This window comes from Cajanus cajan, chromosome 1 (assembly GCF_000230855.2).
Source record: "Cajanus cajan strain Asha chromosome 1, NIPB_CcT2T_4, whole genome shotgun sequence".
In the NCBI taxonomy this organism is placed as follows: Eukaryota; Viridiplantae; Streptophyta; class Magnoliopsida; order Fabales; family Fabaceae; genus Cajanus; species Cajanus cajan.
Genome location: NC_138517.1, coordinates 6,279,026 through 6,299,054, shown reverse-complemented (window position 1 = coordinate 6,299,054; position 20,029 = coordinate 6,279,026). Strand labels below are relative to the sequence as shown.

At 34.4% G+C, this 20,029-nt stretch overlaps 1 protein-coding gene across 5 annotated transcripts; it reads right to left on the bottom strand.

Annotated features, from left to right (window-relative positions):
• Positions 1–1,994: 1,994 nt before the first annotated feature.
• On the bottom strand, positions 1,995–10,574 carry LOC109793776 (uncharacterized). Of its 5 annotated transcripts, none has more exons than XR_014433556.1 (6): positions 10,306–10,574; positions 9,722–9,822; positions 9,591–9,638; positions 3,415–5,147; positions 3,243–3,287; positions 1,995–2,363 (listed from the first exon to the last, which is right to left on the bottom strand). XR_014433556.1 is itself a non-coding variant. In XM_083073597.1 (6 exons), exons 4-6 carry the CDS (start codon positions 9,619–9,621, stop codon positions 2,327–2,329), a joined length of 1,785 nt encoding a protein of 594 aa, XP_082929723.1. In that variant the 5' UTR covers positions 9,622–9,638; positions 9,722–9,822; positions 10,052–10,119; positions 10,306–10,444; the 3' UTR covers positions 1,995–2,326. The 5 variants fall into 5 exon arrangements, 4 of the variants coding, with proteins under 4 accessions (XP_082929723.1, XP_082929720.1, XP_082929715.1 ...); XM_083073597.1 differs by lacking the exon at positions 3,243–3,287 and adding an exon at positions 10,052–10,119 and having other exon boundaries at positions 3,431–5,147; positions 10,306–10,444; XM_083073594.1 differs by lacking the exon at positions 3,243–3,287.
• Positions 10,575–20,029: the final 9,455 nt, after the last annotated feature.

The window sequence follows — 20,029 nt, the reverse complement described above, 5'->3', positions numbered from 1 at the left end:
TATATTTAAATTTTACTTTAATTACATGTATCATTCAAATTATTACCTACGAGGTGCCAATAGCAAATGTTGTTAATAGAAGTCCACTTAAAATTCCCTTTACAACTATTCAACTAACTCCTAGACACCAACATCCTCTCAGAAGATTGTCGACCAAATAAAAAGGATAAACTAAAGAAATTCAGATCTCCACCCGTAAAGAATTGAAAGTTCAATATGAAACTTTAACCACTAACATTAATTTGTGTTGCGGCAAATATGATATTAGCAAGTGTTAGAAAGTCTTACGAAGGATGTGGTTTGTCATTGTGAATTTGTAATGACGACGACATTTGTTTCCATAATCTCTAACATGAAAATTTTATTTTCTATAAATTTTTTTCTTAGGTTTCATAGTTTGTACGTAATTGATGAGAAAATAAGTCATGCCCCAATCACAAATATTTAAATGCTGAAGGAAGACCTGAACCATAGTGTCTCAAGATAAATGCTACATATTTAAATTTGTAGTAGTTTTTTTTTTTTATCATATTTATCAATGTACATGGCATTCCACTTGTTAGATATGTGGCATTCCACATGTTTTTGAAGTTTCCCAATTTGAAGGTTTGGGTTTGTCATGGGCCATGAATTTTGGTAGATTTACAGTCTAATAGTTTAGGTTTAGGTCAGGCCCAATAGAATACAAGTTTTGATTATAATTGAATTTTTATGCCTTCACGTTAATACAGATGGAACTTATTTTGGTGCTTGAGAAAAATTGTTGACCGACTCTAGCAGTTTGCTTAATTTATAGTATAAATAATTCTATCTAAGTCAAGAGGAAAATATTTTAATAAAATCATTGAAAATAAACGATTTCACATTTTGGAAAACTATAAACAAAGAGACAACAAGTGAGAAAGCAATAAAAAAAACAATTAATTTGACTCTTAAATCTAATGCAATTGAAAGTCAACCAAGTTAGATAAACAATAATTGTTGATGGATATGCTTCAATCATCAATGTTAAAACGTGCAATGACTTTACCCTTTCAGTTTCTTTTTTATTTTCAGAAACTTCAATACATATTGATTGAGTTGTTCCCCTGAATTTCTTAGTTGGTTCTTCCAATTAACCCAAGATTAAGAACTTTAACTGAAGCAACAAAATATAACTGCCATAAACATGAGAAAATTAAAATCTAGAATAAAATGATTAACAGCACAATATCAAGATAAACTATATTAAACTACAAACAACCGAACCGATTCCCATTCATATCAAAAGACATATTTTAAGCAAGTCTATGCATGAGTTTGGGGTTAATTCTTATATACGACAATGCTAGCCAGTTCCCACAACTAGCAGTTGTGTGTATGCAATGCATATTAAACTAAAACAAGAGCAACCATTTAATAAGAATTGTACCACCATTTGAACTTGTCAAAAGTCACTATTTATAAAATATATTGAATTTAAAGTGCAGGTTATAGCACTGTTACATCAGCAATTTTGTTTTTACCATACAGTATTTTGAGAGAGTTGTAGCTTCATGGTTAAAATTCATCATCTTTCACTTTTTTCCTTGCAAAAAACCTTTCTTTTTACACACAAATTACAGACTATTTCAGATTATTTCAAGAGCCTCACATTTCAAAGACTCTCCATCTCTCTTTTAAAATTTACTCTTCTCTCCTTTAGCACCAATGATATTTCTCTAGACAACAAATTCTGGAAATAATCATTACATTAATCAATCGTTGTAAAATTCTGGACAAATAATTGCAATTACGGATGAAGCCTAATACATGTCAGGTCATGTTAGTTTTACTGTTAATTTAATATTCTTTCAATGAATTTCAGTTGATTTTATTAAATTAGTTTGATACTTGTGTGTTATTGTGAGCTTGTTGCCATCAGGATATATTAGGCTTTGCCCTCTCCCTGTAATCTGGTTGGACTCATCAAATTTTGTGCAAGCTTATGCTTTCCAAGTCCACACATTATAAAATAACAAGCAAAGGGAACTAATGCTGCATTCTGTATTTGTCCATGAAACTGTAAATCTATAAACAGACATTAGGTTGTACAGCCACACTGACTAATGTGTAGTCTGGCTTTGGTATCTTCTATCATTTTTCCAAAACATAATTAACATAAAAAGCAAACCTTGTACCTTAAATTAAAAACAAAGCCACAAACTATGGAGACAGTACAAGGAAGAAATCAGTCCTACTTGTAGTTCTGTTGGTTGGTAGTGGTGAATATATTATGAGCTTGCATATGAGGAGTTCAGCCATTTGTCTATACATCTGGAGATCAAGGTTTTCCACATTTGGTATATCACTTGCACCAAAGAATTTTACTCTGGCAGAGGAACCTAGTTCAACAATACAAAATGCATCAGAAGATTTATCACAGAAATGAACACACTTAGTTCATTCAAGAATTAACAAGTCCAAAACAGAAATGCTACTCCCTCTATAATATGTTACTTGACATTCAAAGTTTGTTCTTGTTGAGACTCACAAAACAGAACAAGTTTCTGTAAACTTATTTGGGTGGAAACAAAATGTGAAGGGGGAATTTCCATGAGCAAATTGCACAATGTTTATCTCTTAGCTCACATGGATAACTAACAATACGCACGTAGAAACAACCAAGCTGCATCACATAAACGATATGAACATTTATACATAGAACTAATTTACATTTTGTATTCACTCATTACAAACTTCAAATTCAATATCCAACTCACTCATAGAGCACAAAGAATTAACTTTCGTTTTTTTCTTGAAGGATCAATTGATACAAAAATATAACACAGGCACATCATTACCCTTTCACGTTCTAATTCTTAAAATTAAAAAACAAAAGCAACACAAAAAGAAAATCTCCCAAATCTAGAAGCGGTGATCATTTTGTTATTCGACAAGGTTCATCTACCTCATTATTGTCCCAGTATAGAATGATAGAAAAAGCAAACTAAAAAGAGTAGAAACTGATTTGATTGAAAATTTTCACCCTTGGGTTTTGGGTCCCTTCATATGTGGAAAATAGGCCCAAATGTATAAGTTATTTATGTCTTGTTTAACCAAGTGAGAAAGGTCAAATTAGAGTTGAGAGTGAGCGACTCATTATTCAGAGAGAACAGCTGCAAACAAATATAGAGAAGAGAAGAGAAAATCATAGTGCAGTTTGCATATCCATAGGATGAAGCACATTAGATGGAATTAGAATGAAAATAAATTGAAATAACCATTGGCATATTAGAGAAGCCGACTGGTGACTCGTTGGAACACATCTGCATATATAAGTGATTGATAGTAGGTTACGTATAGTTAATATGAATCAAGAGAATCAATGACTAACTACTTTTTGCCACAAATCAAATGACCTAGTTATTCTTTAGTAACTAGAAAGCATCTCACCTGATTTAACACTTACAATAAGCCTCTAGCAATCATTTCTCGGAGAAGTTCCTCTGCCTTATCATTCTCGTCTTTTTCAAATAGAGCAGAAATAATTATTTCAAAAGTTATAGCATCAGGGATGCAACCTTTCTCTTCCATTTTTGACTGCAAGGCCAATGCTTCATCAAACAACCCCACTTTACAAAGTCCATTGATCATAGAATTATATGTCACGACATTCAGATTATGGCCTTTAATCAAAAGATACCGAAAAACTTCTTGTGCTTTCTCAAGTCTTCCACCTTTGCACAGTCCATCAATAAGTATTGTATATGTGTACTTATTTGGCTGAATTCTCCAACTAATCATTTTCTTGAATAATGCAATTGCTCTGTCTAGATGACCATTTTTGCATAAAGCATCCAATAAGGAACTGTAGGTAATTATATTGGCAGGTTGACCTCTATCATGCATCTCATCAACAAGATTCCAAACATCAGCTATCCTTCCCGATTTGCACAGACTATCAATAAGTGAATTATAAGTTACTGTATTAGGAATCATATTTTTGCGTTGCATGTCTTCAAAAAGATTGATGGCTTCATCTATCATTTTCTTCTTACATAATCCATCAATCATGATAGTATAGCTATAAACGTTAGGTGCCACTCCTATTTGGGACATAGAGTTGAATACATGCTTTGCTTTTTTCACTTCATTAACCATGAAGTATCCCTCTATTAATGTATCATAAGTAATAACATTAGGTTCCACACCTGCTTTTACCATCAAAGCTATCACAATTTTAGCTTCTTTTATCTTTCCTTCCTTACATGACGCATCAACCAATATGTTGAAGGTATAAATATCTGGGTTGCTGTTTTTTAATTTCATATCATTTAACAAAGCAATTGCTTCTTTGAAATGACCCATAATGCAAAAGCCATACATTAAACTATTGAAAGTGACAACATTAGGAGAAATCTTTTTGATAAGCATTTCAGAATACAAATTACAGGCATCAGCAACAAGTTTATTTTTGCATAAGCTGTCAATGAGTGTGTTATACATTACCACATTAGGTTTAATTGAATGCGCTTCAATCCTTCTGAGTAACTCTATGCCAGCCTTTGTTTCTCCTGATTTACAAAGACCATTGATCAAAGTCCCATAACTAACATGGTTCAACTGAAATCCTTGAGCTTTAACGCAATCATGAAAGTGCAGTGCTTTCCTAAGCTGACCACAAAGACATAAACCTTTGATGAGTGTTGTGAGGGTTATTGCATCTGGCTTATATCCCATTTTGAGAATCTTGGCGAACACAGAAAAGGCAAAATTGATGTGACCGAGGTGGCAGAAGCAGTTGATGAGGATGCTCAAAATAACAATATTTGGTGTAATACCTTTGAATTCCAATTGTTTGGAAAGCGAAATAGCAGTTGGGTAATGGTTCATCTTGACAAGGGATCCCAAAATGTGGCCAAAATGGAAGATGGGTGGGGAAGGATGCATATGGAGCATGCGATTGAATGAGGCAACGGCATCGTCGTGATTGAGAGATTGAGAGTGGAAGGTTGCATTTGCATAAAAAGGAAGAAACTTTGGAAACCTAAACCTTAATACTGACAAAGACATTGGAGGAAGCCAGGCATTTAAGGTCATCAGATCAGTCAACGGCGGAGAAGGAGTAGCGACGGTAGCCCTCCGATAACACAGGTTCCGGCTTCGACGGTAGCCCTCAACTCGACCTGAGAAAACTGCAGCGGTTAGGCAAGGGTTTGCAGTGAACTCCTACACAAACCTAAGAGCTATTTAACAATGATATTTTTATTCAACAACTTTTTAAGAAAAAAAAAAAGTAGCCGCTAATTTATGAATGATAACAGAACAATCATATATTTATTCAACAACAACTTTTAAGAAAGAGAAAATAACAGCTGATTTTTGAAGGAAAACAACATTCATATTCACGCAATTTACGTTTGATTCAGTTTTCTAACTGCTGAATATAGTTTAAATAGAAACACGATTTATATAATTAAAACTTAGAAAAAAGTTGTTCACCTAGTTTTTAAAATCTACTCATTTCTTCTATGATAACATGTGAAAAAGAAAAAAAAAATAAAAATGGATTCAGAATACACTAATGTGTTTATTCTTTATTTCTGCATTATGTTCATGATTCTTTAATTTTTTTTTAAAAAAAATCTCACCCCGTTAGTGACTTTTTTATTATTTATTTTGTTGGTATTTTACATGTGAAGGAGTAAAAATAGAGAATTGTGAGTATGATAAGCCTAATATAGGATGTTGCATCTCTTAGTTCATTTTGTTGAAAAAGTAACTACACCGTTGTAGGATGAACTAAGTAAATGAAATAGCATAAAAAAAGAAAAAAAGATATTGGGGCATGGGTAGTGATACTTCATGTGGTTAAGGGTAGTGTTTTATAATACACTACTACAGTTTTTAATGATTAAAGTACACACTGTTATTTTGAATAATTTATTTTTTATTAATAATGTATAATTAATGTTATTTTATAAAGAGGTATATGTGTTATTTAAATAAATAAGTAAGAGAGATTAGTATTCACTTAAAAATTAGAGAGGATGTGTGAGTAATATAAAGAAATTTTAGGAGAGATTAGTGGAATTTTCCCTTAAATTTATATTTTATAATAATTTTTTTAATATATAAATTATATTATAATTAAAAATTATTATAAATAAATATTTTATTATATTATAAAATGATAATAAAAAATTTATATTGAGATACAATAAAACTATTTTTAATTATTGATAATTTAAAAAAATTACATAATTTAATTATTTTTGTCTAATAAAAAGGTATAACTCATTCTTGCTAGATTAATGTTATAAGGATAGAATAGTATTTTTAGTCACAACTTCATGCTTAAATTGAATATCAAATCATGATCTATATAGTTAAAGAACATATGTCATGTATATTATGTTTAATATTTGGTTCAATGGTTGATCATGTGTATAATTAAATATTTTATAAAAAAAAATTAATAAGTCATTAATTTAAGTAAAATTAGATTCAATTTTTTTAAAAAAAATATCACTACAAGAAAAATCAGCATTATCTACGGAAAAAATCCGTAGATAATGATGAAAATCCGTAGATAACTGATAATTATCTACGAATTATCTACGAAAAAAATCTGTAGATAATAAGGTCGTAGATAACATTATCTACGGAAAATTTTCCATAAATAACGTTATCTACGGATTTTATCTACGGATATAGAATTTATCTACAGAAATTTCCGTAGATAACTGATTTCAACATAGAACTATTTCTTGGGGAGCCAAATATATCCATACACAATGTTATAGAAGCTGATGAGAAAAACATATAAACAAAAATTAAAGGAAAACAATCTGATACATTTCATCAAAAACAATTGGATCCATCAGAAAACATATAAAAAAAAATCAAAAGACATCAATCTGATCCATTTAATAAAAATTAAAATTTCTCTCCCACTTTCTGTGACAAATGCACATTCATGAAACCAAATCTACTATAAACATAAGAAATAAGGACTCACTATCCAAATCTAAATGAACAATTTAAAACAGACACGTCTCCGTTCAACAAGGCACCAATAAGTATGTAGCGTATAGACTAGGACTGGGAAATAGCACAAAGAATCCTCAACCAGTCCACACAATTATCAGGAACGCCTGACTCACCAAGACAAGCTCCCTATTTCCCCTTCCGTTCTCACCTATATTTCACTAACCCAAAATAATAAACAAACCAAGAATACAAGCAACAAAAAACAAATCATTAAATATGAGAAGCATTAGATTCCAATGAAAAATTCAAAACTCCAAATAAGATGCAACCATGCACCAAGAACAGTTTGAGTGGCTCTGGTGATGATTTTGAATGTTAGGAGAGATTTTAGAGTCATCACAGCCTAATTTTTGAATAGCAAGTCCATAAAGATACAACCGATGCTTCATTCCTTCCATTATTTTGAGGATTTTCTTGGTTTAGATTTAGTCATATATATATATTCTCCTATTGACAAAGCAACTGCCTCCATAATAAGAGTCTTTCACACGTTAATTTTTGGTCACCACATAGAAAGATAGTGAACCCAATATAGCACTACTATATGGTTTGAGGTGATTGCTAGAAGAATCTTATATTTAAATCAAACATGTCCCATAATGGCTATGGTGCCATTCGATCAATTCCTTATGCAAGTTATGATTGCGTAGCAGTACTGAAAGATGAAAAATAGAAACCATATTGGTTACTGTTAATGGAGATAGATTATTAACTTATGATGATTACTTTTGAAGCAGTGCAGGTCCCAAAAGTAAAGTCACACCAAATGTTGGCCTACTGAGGGTATTCCCTTGACCATTGATGTAATTTCAACCGGCCCACATCTCTATTTATTATTATCAATTAAATCACTACTTTTAAATATTTATATTGCTTTTATACTATTTAATTATTATTCCAGAGTCATAGCAGTGTACGTAGTGCTTACACTTGCACATGTCCCATACATACATTTCATAACTCTAAAACTTAGATTCTACCTCCATAACTGCTGACGCATATCAATCATACTAATACTATATTCAGACACTTTCTATATAATCAATTCCCAGCCTCAGAATTACTGTCAAAAGTTGAAAAAGTTATTTGCTGTTTTGACTTTAAGTGATTTTATTATTGATTTTAATCGAATAGAAAATTAATTCAAACTCATGCTATATATGCAGACTTCATTGCCTTTCTGGTATTACTTATCGAAATTAAAAAAGAAGTCTAAAGTAATCATTAGCATAACAAACTAGTTCCAGTAGAGAGGGTGGGGGAGTGCATGCATGCTTCAAACCTGCCTATGTGAAATTAGATTTTCTTTGGTTAGCATTAGCATAACAACTCCTTCACAAAATTACACTGATAAATCTGATTTTCATTGATGTTTCAGGCTTTTAGATAACTGAAATCATCCTCTTGCTAATGTAGATTAAACCATTAGATAGGCAAATGCTTATTTTGGCTTTCTGTGTAAGATTTAGATACATAACTACTTGATACATAATAACCATTAGATATTCATAATGCTTATTTTGGTTGAAAACGTGCAGAACAGACTGAATGTGCTAATTATGCAGACACCCGTGTTAACCACCAATTCACCTGACAATGAAGGTCAGTAGAAATCCTAGTTGATCCAACGTTGGAAACAGCATAACAAGGAAATTTCCCCGCATGTGTAATTTAATTTTAATACTATCAAGAGCTGATACTAATGAATGGAAGGCAAAGGTGGTGATTATGCTAAGAATATATTTGAACAAGCTAGAATGTAGGCAATAGAATGAAGTTGGTCAAGGAGACACAAGTCACAGAGAATGTTTCTGGTCCCAGTGACTCCAAAGTGTGACTAAACAAGGAGTGGGACGTGGCCTTCCAGCATTCTTCATGAATATGTTTTGCTGCCCCAAAACCACATGCTTTTTGGACCCTAAGTCATGCATGCTTCCCTTTTTATTTTAATTTCTCACCTCAGTATGATCAGCACCACCACTAGCTAAATGATGTTCTTATCTTAATTCATAAAAAAGACAAACTCATCATGGTTTATCATCATGAGCGGAAGGAGAATAATCAGTGACCTCTTTAGCCAACTCATTCAAATTTTAAAAAGACAAATATGAAGGCTGGTAACTTTTGCTGCACTATTAGGACCACTGTCAGAAAACTTCAAGACAATGAAAACGAGGGGTGAAAAAAATGAACCAATTTACCCCCCCTCCTATGTTACTTATCAACATGAATGCACAGTATAACTTCATCAACACATTACACCTGAAAGTAAAACTTAATAAATTGTAGGAACAATATATATAAATTATTGCAAGTATATATAAATAGACGAGGCAGAGGAGAGGCAAGTATATATAAATTCTTACAAGAATGAATGCTGATGCATCAAATATATAAAAAACTATTTTCAGAATTTAAAGTGTGAAAGATGGAAGTCTTCTTCTTTTATAGGATGAAATTAGAAAATTCCAGAAAGGGAGATATGGAATTGAGAACAAACAATATAAATCACAAAGAGCAGAGAAGAGAAAACAGAATCAAAGAACATAAGATATTGCTAATACTCATCATGGTACCTTGTTTCACAACAGGAGACATTACTGACATAGATTTTCCTTCCTGACCTGAAAGATACAAATGAATATATTATAGAAACAAGTCACAAGTATTTGGAAAAGATACACTGATGGAAGTCTGGATGCTAAACCTTCAAAATTAATGGGAATGTACACAAAAGCCAAACAACAACCAACGTCCTCTTTGGTCAAGTTATACTCAGATGTACCTACTGATACTAACAAAAAGCTTCTGCATAGATTTTCCACAATGAAACAAGAGTAAAGAGCTTACTAAGTTCAATGAGGGATGAAAACAAATTAAATTTTTAAACAAAACAAAAGCAGGAAGCATCCCCAAAGCACTGTAAAAAATGCAATTCTAATTTGCAAAAGCACAAATAAGTCTAGAATAAAGGAATTTATATTTTAACTTGATGCTTCCATGCCCTTTAGTAAAGTGCAAAGAAGAGAATACAGACCCGGAATCCCTGTTTTCCCGTAACTAAGAAATGTTTGGCTATGATGCTTGTTTCATTCTCAGCACCACCTAAAGTAATAAATGTCAAAATAATTGGTGATCTACGAGAGAATAGCAAGGTCACTGCAACTGGTATTTTTACAAATGCTGAACGAAGCTTATTTTTACAGAGCAGAATGAAAGCTTAAATAAATAAAAGTATAAAAATTGAGGAATAATGAAAGCGAGAAACAGAGCAGAGAAGCCATAAAATACCTAATACAAGGAGGTGTGGTGGCCGGCGAGGGACTGCTGGAACGATTTAACACAGCTGGAGGTGTGGTGGCCGGCGAGGGACTGTTGGAACGGTTTAACACAAAACGAGGTGTGGTGGCCAACGAGGGACTGTTGGAACAGTTTAACGGAGAAGGATCTATGGTGGCCGGCGAGGGAGTGTTGCAGCCGTTTAACAGAGAAGAGAGGAGGTCTATTAACACGAAAGTTTCAAAACATATTTCGTATATCAGCATTATTTTTAATTTTTGTTTCTGCTCAGTTTTTTTAAAATAAATAAATAAATAAACATTTATTTTAAAATTTAATTTGAATCAAACATGTTATTATTAATATTAAATAATATTAAATTTTCTAATATTAAATTTAATATATTAAAATTAATTAAATATTTGTATTTAAGAAATTATTACAGATTTTAGACATATTTTAAAGTTTTTATTTTATTAAATTAATTAAAAATTAATTATATTTTATCACTTTTTAATAAAGTGAGTGAATGATAATAAATTAATTAAAATTTTAAAATATATTTTTATTAAAAATAACTTTTTGGTCAATATGGTGACTAAAAAGTATTATAATAAATAATGAAATTAAATAAATTAATTCTTATAATGATTATTTTTTTCATAATGCTAAATTAAATATTTTAATTATTTTATAATAAATTAAAATGAAAATATAATAAAATATGTTAACTGATATTTTAAATAAAATATATTAAAATATTATAATCAAAAGAAATTTAATATTAAATCAAAATATTATATAAATTATAACTAAACTATATTGTGATATTAAATTTATTATATATTAAAATTAATTATATATTTGTATCAAATAAATTGCTCTAGATTTTGGATTTTATTTATTATGTTTTATAATAAATAAAATCCAATATTAAATCAAAAGATTATAACAATCATAACTCAAATCCAGGTAAATATCTTTCACAATCAAAAGAAATTCAATATTAAATCAAAAGATAAAAAAAAATTATAACTAAAATATTTATAAATTTTATAATATTAAATTTAGTATATATTAAAATTAATTAATTAAATATTTGAATTTAAGAAATTGTTACAGATTTTAGATATATATTTTAAAGTTTTTATTTTATTAAATTAATTAAAAATTAATTATATTTTATCACTTTTTAATCAAGTGAGTGAATGATAATGAATTAACTAAAATTTTAAAATATATTTTAATTAAAAATAATTTTTTTGTAAATACGGTAACTAAAAAGTATTATAATAAATAATTTAATTAAAAAAGAATAAATTTTATAATGATTATTTTTTGATGATGTTAAATTAAATATTCTAATTATTTTATAATAAATAAAAATGAAAAGATAATAAAAATATGTTTTACCTACGGATATTTCCGTAGATAACTGGACATTATCTACGGAAAAAATTCCGTAGATAATATTTCATAGATAATTAAACGTTATTTACGAAAAAATTTCCGTAGATAATAACAGTTTTTCTTGTAGTGTATATCTCATGTTTGAATATTATGAATAAAAAAATGTAATTGAAAGATAAGACTTCAACAAAAATGGAGAGTTGAATTTTTTAGTGATAATCATCCATAAAATCAATAAATACTTCACATTAATAACGTGTATATATATATATATATATATATATATATATATATATATATATATATATATATATATATATAAGAAGAGATTCGTTTATTCTATGAGTAAGTTTACCTAAATTTACTTCATTTAATAATTCATGTTCTTCATTAAATTTTAATAATCCAACTATTGAATTCAAAGTTCTTAATGCATAGATCAAGTCTACAAATTTTTAAAATTTTTAAAAATCATTTGATACTTCATTTTATTAATTCAAATCAACGTATAAAATGATTTTATGATTATCCGACCATTTGAATCAATGAAATAAAGTACCAAATAATTTTTAAATTTTTTTAAAGAGTTGCATACTTAATCTATACATTAAGAACTTTTAATTTAACAGTTGAATTATTAAAATTTGATGTAAAACGTGAGTTATTGAATGAGATAAGTTTAGATAAAATTATTCATGAAATAAACTAATTTCTTTTAAACATATATAGACTAAAATCCTCATAAATGACACCTCTGATGTATTGTTTATCCACAATAGCTTTGTCATTTACAAGTTTACAACATAATAATAAAATCATGGTCAAAGCATAGAAGACACGAGCCAAATTATGAATTTAACACCATAACGGATGCATGAGAACAAGTATGTTTACCAAAGCAAACAAATCATAGATAAGTACTAACACTAAAAACATTTATTCCAAGGATTAACATATATTTTTTAATATTTATACTTTTACTTATCTTATTTTATAGTTTTTATAGTTTAAAACAAACTTTTTATTCTTTATATTTATCCTTTTCAATATTTTTTAGTTTATATAGTTTAAGGTAAATCCTTTTAATCCATATTGATAATTATCTTCTAATGTTGTGTTGATGTGGTTAAAGTTTTCAATTTTGTGAGAATAAAAAAAGTGTCTCAATAATTAACGTCGTAGGTGAAGGTACGTACGAAAGTAACATAAAGTATCGAGAAACCTAATTTAGAGTAATTTTAACAAAATAAAATCTGCATCAGAGACAATTGAATTAGTCCTTATAGTTAAAGGTAGATGTTTTTAGTTTATATCGTTAATATTTTTATAACTTTGTGTTGATGTGATAAAAAAAAACTTTAATTTCGTGAGAATAAAAAAGTGTTTCAACTATGAGTGTTACATATGAAGGTATAAAAAAGACATGAAGTGTCAAGAAATCTAATTTAGAATAACTCTAACAAAATAAAATTGACATCAAATAACAAAATTTTTAAATTAATATCTTGATTACATCAATACGAAAAGGACAACATTACAACAAAAAAAAATTAATGACAGAGATAAAAAAATTAGAAGAAAAATAATATTTATTTTAGTAACATTTTCTCTTTATTTATTTTTTTTAACTTTTTTTAATTTTAAAAAATAATATTTTTTGAAACTCAAAAGAAATTATAATAAAAAAGAATATTTTATTTTATAATTAAATATTTAATCTAAACTCTAATGTCACCAAATTCTTTTTTAAAACTTAAAAATGCTGCTTAATAAAAAATAATAAGTCCCTATATATTAGATACAAACATCTATCTTGTACAAGAATGTTTTTAAAAAAAATTCTTCAAGGGTTTATAAGAATTTTTTTAACTTTTATTTAATTTTTTTTACATGGGATAGAAATATATATATAGAAAAAAAGATATTTTTATTTAGAAGTCCAATTCTAATATATAAATTTTTAAATAATGTTTATTTCATAAGTAATAAAAAAAGAAAAATAGTTGTGCGTAAGCACGAATTACTTATTAATTATGAGAAGAAGAAAAATAAATAAATAAATTGAAAAAATATATTTTATGATCGTGACTGATTACAAATCAACTTTTATTTGTATAAAAATCTCTTAAAAGTAAATATTTTTTTTTTATCACTTTTTAAAGGCTAAACATTCTTCCTAATCTTGTCAGGAAACAACAAATTAAAGTTCATTTTTATTTTTAAATTTTGAGCACCAATTAATCTTCTTGTTGGTTTATGCCGGATATATCCATCTCTGTCAAATATGAAAAATTGAAAATTGATCTCATGCAAAAGTTATGTACCAGCTCTGTCAAATATATATGTGTTTTTACCGGAGATCTGTTGTAGTGATGATCCGCCAAGTAAGATCGGTGAGCCTCCTTCACTGGTACGTTGGTGCTCCAAGATGGGGGTGGTACCTGCAAAAGAGACTCTGATGCCAAAGTTAAGGTTTGTATGAGTATGAGTCTCGTATAAATAATGCATGTACCTTGGTGTGAATTAGGGTTGCGTTGGGCCTTGGGCCCGAGATCGGTTGTGACCTGTTTAAGTGATGAGCTGATGTCACACAGCGCGTATCCGAGGTTGTCTTGCGCTGTGATGCCGAGCTGGGAGCTCGGCTTCGCAGTACGGATAGTACACTAGCCCCCCGAGCTCCGAAGACCGTGGGTCGAGGAGTTTAGTACCGAACTCGTCAGGGAGCAGTGACCTTTCACGTATGTCTGCCTGTCAAGATGCCACGTGTTGCAACTGTCGTTTCATATTTCAAAACGCGAGGTCGGAGCGTTAATGGGCATGACAGTTATGCAATGATGGCTTCCTCTATCATAATGGGCCTCATTTAATGCGTGGTCAGGCATGTTCCCTGGGTGACATGCGTTGTGACCGTTTTGAATTTTGGGGTACTCTTTTCTCTCACTCGCGCCTCTTCCCTTTTCCACTTTACTCTTTTTTATTCTTGTGGCTTCTTGCGCACATTGTTCTTCTTCGTTTATGTTCGTCCTCTGTCTCCATTTTCTCAGTTTCCGCCGCCGTTTCTGGCAACCCCGTCATTGTTAGAGTTATTTTCTGAGGAAGAGTATCAGGTACTTCCTTTCTACGATTTTCTTTCTCCTTCTTCCCAAATCTTCTTCGAGTCTTTTGTTTCTTAATGGCTAGAGAGGGTGGTGCCGGTTCTTCTGTCCCTACCAAGGGTAAAGGCAAGGCGCGCGGCAAGGTGGTGGCCACCGGAACGGCTGCCGCCGAAAAGAAGAAGGCGGAGAACCCGCCTAAGGATCCCGTCCCTGGCGTTCCTGGCTATGAATGGGTCAAGCGCGACGTGGGTGAGTTCCAGAGTGTGTTTAGGTCCTTTCTCGAGGTCAATGCGGTCTGGAGGTCACACAGGATCTGTGACCCTTCCATCTCCCAAAAGATTCGGCTTGAACCCTGTCAAGCTGATGAGCGTGTGTACATGGGGAGTTCTACAGACCTTCCCCATTTATATGTTTATCAGTGTTTCTTTAGGGATTTAGGTGTTTGTCTTCCTTTCACTCAATTTGAGTGTAATTTTTTGAATTTCATCAACTCGGCTCCTTGCTAGTTGCACCCCAATAGTTGAGGTTTTTTGAGGGCTTTCCAAGTCCTGTGCTCGGCCCTGGGGATAGAGGTGTCTCTTCCCGTTTTTCTCCATTTTTACCAGCTGAAAATAGGGGTTCCTCCTTATGGTTTGCTGTGTTTGAGTGGGAGTAAGGATGGGGGTCTGTATACCCTTTATCCCAATCATATAAAAATTTCAAACAAGAATTTTTTCGTGTGGCGCTTGTGGATGTCGACTCGATGGAGGATGGGGCGTTCTACTTTGGTGGGTTGCCGAAGTTTCCCATCTACTGGCGGCAAGCCCCGGCTAGGTTTCACGGGGAAGGGAAATTGCAAATGACAGCGGCAGAGTCGGCCGCCATAAAAAATCTTGAAGTGCTTCCTCACCCGCTGGATTGCAAGCTCGTCCTGTCGCTTGCGAACTCGGCTTACAAGGAGAGGGGTTTAGAGAGTGAGTATTCCATTTTTCATAGATTTTTAGGGTTTGTAGAAGCTAATTTTGCTGATATGTCTATTCTTTCTGTCTGCAAGCATCATGGGCAGGAACAAGTGGCACGAGCTGAAGCATCGCTACAATGTTGCTAAAATTGAGGTTTCGGAGCCTCAGGAGGAGGAGGTGTCCCCCCTAAAGACAAACTGAAAAAGAAAGAGGGGAGGAAAAGAGGTCGGGGGACCTCTGCCCCTCGTAGTGCCGAGGAGGTGACCTCTAGGGCCGCTGATGCCGATGCGGTCGATCTCACTAGGAGCTCTCCACCGCCCGAGGAGGTTCCTCGAACGTCGGTTGAGGAAGGGACTCAGGTTGCTGGGGAGGCTGCCCAAGTCGCCGAGGTGAGTGTCTTGCTTACTTTAACTTTCCTTCTATGTTGGTTTTTCTTGGTTCGTTGAGGTACTATCGCTTTTTATAGGCAGGGAACGCTGCTGAGGTGGTGGCCCAGGTTGCTGAGCAAGTCGCCCAGGCCGCCGTGGTGAGTACCTAGCTTTTGTTTTTTCTTCTATTTTCTCTATTTGTTCTTTTGTGTTATGACATAGGGTTGTTTTTTGGAGGAGAATAAGGCCTTGAAGGAGGAGAACAAGGTTCTAGGTGCTGCCCTCGGCGAAGCGAAAATGCAGGGGGCCGAGCTTCGAGCTGCGAGGGGAGACCTCGCGAGGGTTCAGAAGTCTCTGGAGATCGCCTTGCGGTCCAATGAGGCTTATGCTTCCCAAGTGGGTGAGCTGCAGGAGCTCGCCGCCTCATCCCGAGGTCGGGTGCGCTTCTTGGAAGATGAGGTGACGTCTTCCCGTGGTCGGGTGCGCTCTTTAGAGGATGAAGTGACAAAGAGGAGGAGGTTGCCGCTTTGAGAGTGGACCTTGCGAAGCTGGAGGCGGAGAGGGCGGTGTTGGAGAAGAAGCTTGAGGAAACCGAGCGGTCCATCGTGGTTGAGCATAAGAGGGGTTTCCTCAAGGCGGCTCACCAGGCGAGGCTACTTGCCCCGGGGTTCGACTTCTCCACCATGCATGTGGAGAAAGTGATCTGTTTTGGTAAGCTGGTGAAGGAGGACGGCCTCGAGGACAGCTCAAGTGAGAATGCCTCTGCTTAGGCCGTTTTTGTAATAATTTAGCTTATTTTTCCGTGTTTGATTTTTTCCTTTGAATTCATGTGTTGAACTCTGCGTACATTGTCGTGTATATATATATTTTTTGCCTATGTGCTGTTGTGCTTTTCTTTGACTTCGCGTTCAGGCTTGATTTTATCCTGTTTGCGCGATTTTAAAACACGTTCAGCATTTGCTGTGTATTTTTGTACTTTGTGGCGTTTAGACCCGATTTAAAGTAAGGTGGTTTTTTCCAAGGTTCCAATCCGACCTTGGGTGGAATTGAGATGTTTCGCCGTGAGGTTCAAACTTGACCTCGAATGGATTAGGCCGAGGTTCGAACTCAACCTTGGATTGCTCGTACCAAGGTTCGAACTCGACCTTGAGTGGATTATGCCAAGATTCAAACTTGACCTTGAGTGGATTATGCCATGCCAAGGTTCGAACTCGACCTTGAGTGGATTATACCAAGGTTCGAACTCGACCTTGAGCGGATTATGCCAAGGTTCGAACTCGACCTTGAGTGGATTATACCAAGGTTTGAACTCGACCTTGAGTGGGTCATTCTGAGGTTCGAACTCGACCTAGAGTTGATCATGTCGGGGTTTGAATTCGACCTCGGAGTAAAGTAGGATGAATTGTACGAAGGTTCGAACTCGACCTTGAATTTAGTGTTGTATGAATGGTGTCAAGGTTCGGACTCGACCTCGGATTAAAGTAGGATGAATTGTACGAAGGTTCGAACTCAACCTTGAATTTAGTGTTGTATGAACGGCGTCAAGGTTCGGACTCGACCTCAGACTAAAGTAGGATGAATTGTATGAAGGTTCGAACTCGACCTTGAATTTAGTATAGAACATTTTATGGTAAAATGGTGCAAGATTAAGAAAGTATGAATGGAACAGAATGAGTCATTTTATTGATTGTTTGTATGTGCCTTGTTAAAAACCCTCTCAGCCAAAACCAATTTTTCTGTTTTTTTGGATAAAAGACTGAGGCAGGAAAAGAGTGCACAGCTCATTCGTCAGTGGGATGTCTCTCCGACTTCCACTGGGATCATTGCGTCAGCTTCGTAAGTCAGCCTGTAAGGCGTCTCTTGCGTTGTTGAATGGGGGTGCAATGATATGCCCAGAGGATGCTGGAAAGCTCGTCGGTCCACTGTCTTTTGGCGTTCCCTAGCCGCTTCTTAAGTTCCCGGAAGATGACCTTGTTGGCTGCTTCGGCTTGGCCATTGGTCTGGGAGTGTTCCACCGAGGTTGGGAGATGCTTGATACCGAGCTCACAGAGGAAGTCCTCGAAGCCCTGTGCGATGAATTGCCGGCTGTTGTCGGTAACAAGGGTGTGAGGGATTCCGAATCTGCAAACAATATTCCTCCAGGTGAACCTTTGCACATTTTCAGTTATGATTTTGGCGAGTGGGCATGCCTCTATCCACTTGGTGAAGTAGTCAATCGCCACTAGGAGGAACTTCAGCTGACCTTTCGCAGGGGGGAATGGCCCGAGGATGTCCATTCCCCACTGGGAGAAAGGCCATGACGACATCATATGGTGAAGAGCTTCGGGCGGTTGTAGATGTGTGTTTCCGAACTGCTGGCATTTTTTGCACTTTTGTACGTAGTCCTGCAATCTGATTTCAGAGTGGGCTAGTAGTATCCAGCTTGGAGTACTCTGGTCGCCATTGAGCGTGCCCCGGAATGTATGCCACATATGCCCCGGTGAATTTCCTCGGTGACATAGGCTGCCTGAGGCACAGTCAAGCACTTGAGCAGTGGGGTGGAGATGCCACGCTTGAATAGTTCGTCGCTGATAATCACAAACTTAGCCGATCTCATCCTCATCTTCCGAGCTTCGTCCTTATCTTCGGGCAAGATTCCTTCTTTCAAGTAGCTCCAGATGCCTGTCATCCAACCTTGGTCTCCACTGTTGCTGGTGTTGACGACTTTGTCGTCTAGGCTGGGTGAGTGCAGGGTCTCCTGGATAATGGTTCGATGTTGTCCAAGGTGTTTGGTGCTGTAGACCCCTAAAATTGTCTGGGTCGGAAATAAAGCTTGAAGACTCTTGAGGACTGAAGGAAAGTCAGCCAGAAGGACTCATGGAAGGCCCTAGGAGGATTCTTTGTAGGTCTAGAGGTCTTGTAATAAGCTCAAAATAAGGAAGTGGAGGGAATGAAGCCCAATACGGCCTCCCAAAAGTTCAGTACGGCCGTATTGAACATTTTGAACTACAATACGGCCGCACTGAACTCAATACGGCCGGATTGAAGTTCACTACGGCCGCACTGAACTCAATACGGCCGTATTGAGGTTTTTTGAACTTCAATACGGCCGTACTGAATTCAATACGGCCGTATTGTAGTTCAAAACTTCAATACGGGCCGTATTGACTCCAGGGCCCGTATTGCGCCTGTTCCCTATAAATAAGACGTCATTTGGACGTCATTCAACACTTTTACACTGAGTTTTAACCCTCTTCTTGAGTATTCTGGGTTTTTTTGAGCAGTGCTCTGCCTAGAAATCACTCGGAGAGTTGATCCGACAAAGTTCTCGAGTTCTGAGCTTTTTGCTTGAGTCTCGAACTGAGTCGAAGGGAAATCCTCCGGATTTCCATAGTTAAAATTTTCTAGGAGGGAGCGAGCGGGTTTGTAGAGCGAGGGAACACCAAAAAGCTTCCCAGTTTTACTTGAATATAAAAGCACGCTTCAAAGGTTTCTTCTTAAGACCTTCCTTTTACTGCTTTCTGTGTGTATATTTAACTGTCATCATGTAGATAGTTAAGTTATAATTGTTTAGAATAAATAGGGGTAATTTAGTAATTTTGCACTATTATTTTTAGAAATAATCTGTCATAGGGAACCCGAAAGGGGCGTTGTGGGGTGCTAACACCTTCCCCACGCGTAACCGACTCCCTTACCCGACTCTGGTTGTCATGGCCGAAGTCGATTTTTGAATCGATTGCCTTAAACTTCTTTTTCCAATGTTTTGAGTAAAACATTGATGGCGACTCCATGAACCCTTCCTTTTTATGAAAACCGCTAATCCATGGAGGGTCCCGCTTGGGATTAACATGGATTGGTGAGCCTTTTAATAAAATTGCTCGTTTGACAAGGTCTCAGTTTGAGAATAAGTCATTCTAGCAATCCATATTTTTAAAACAAATAA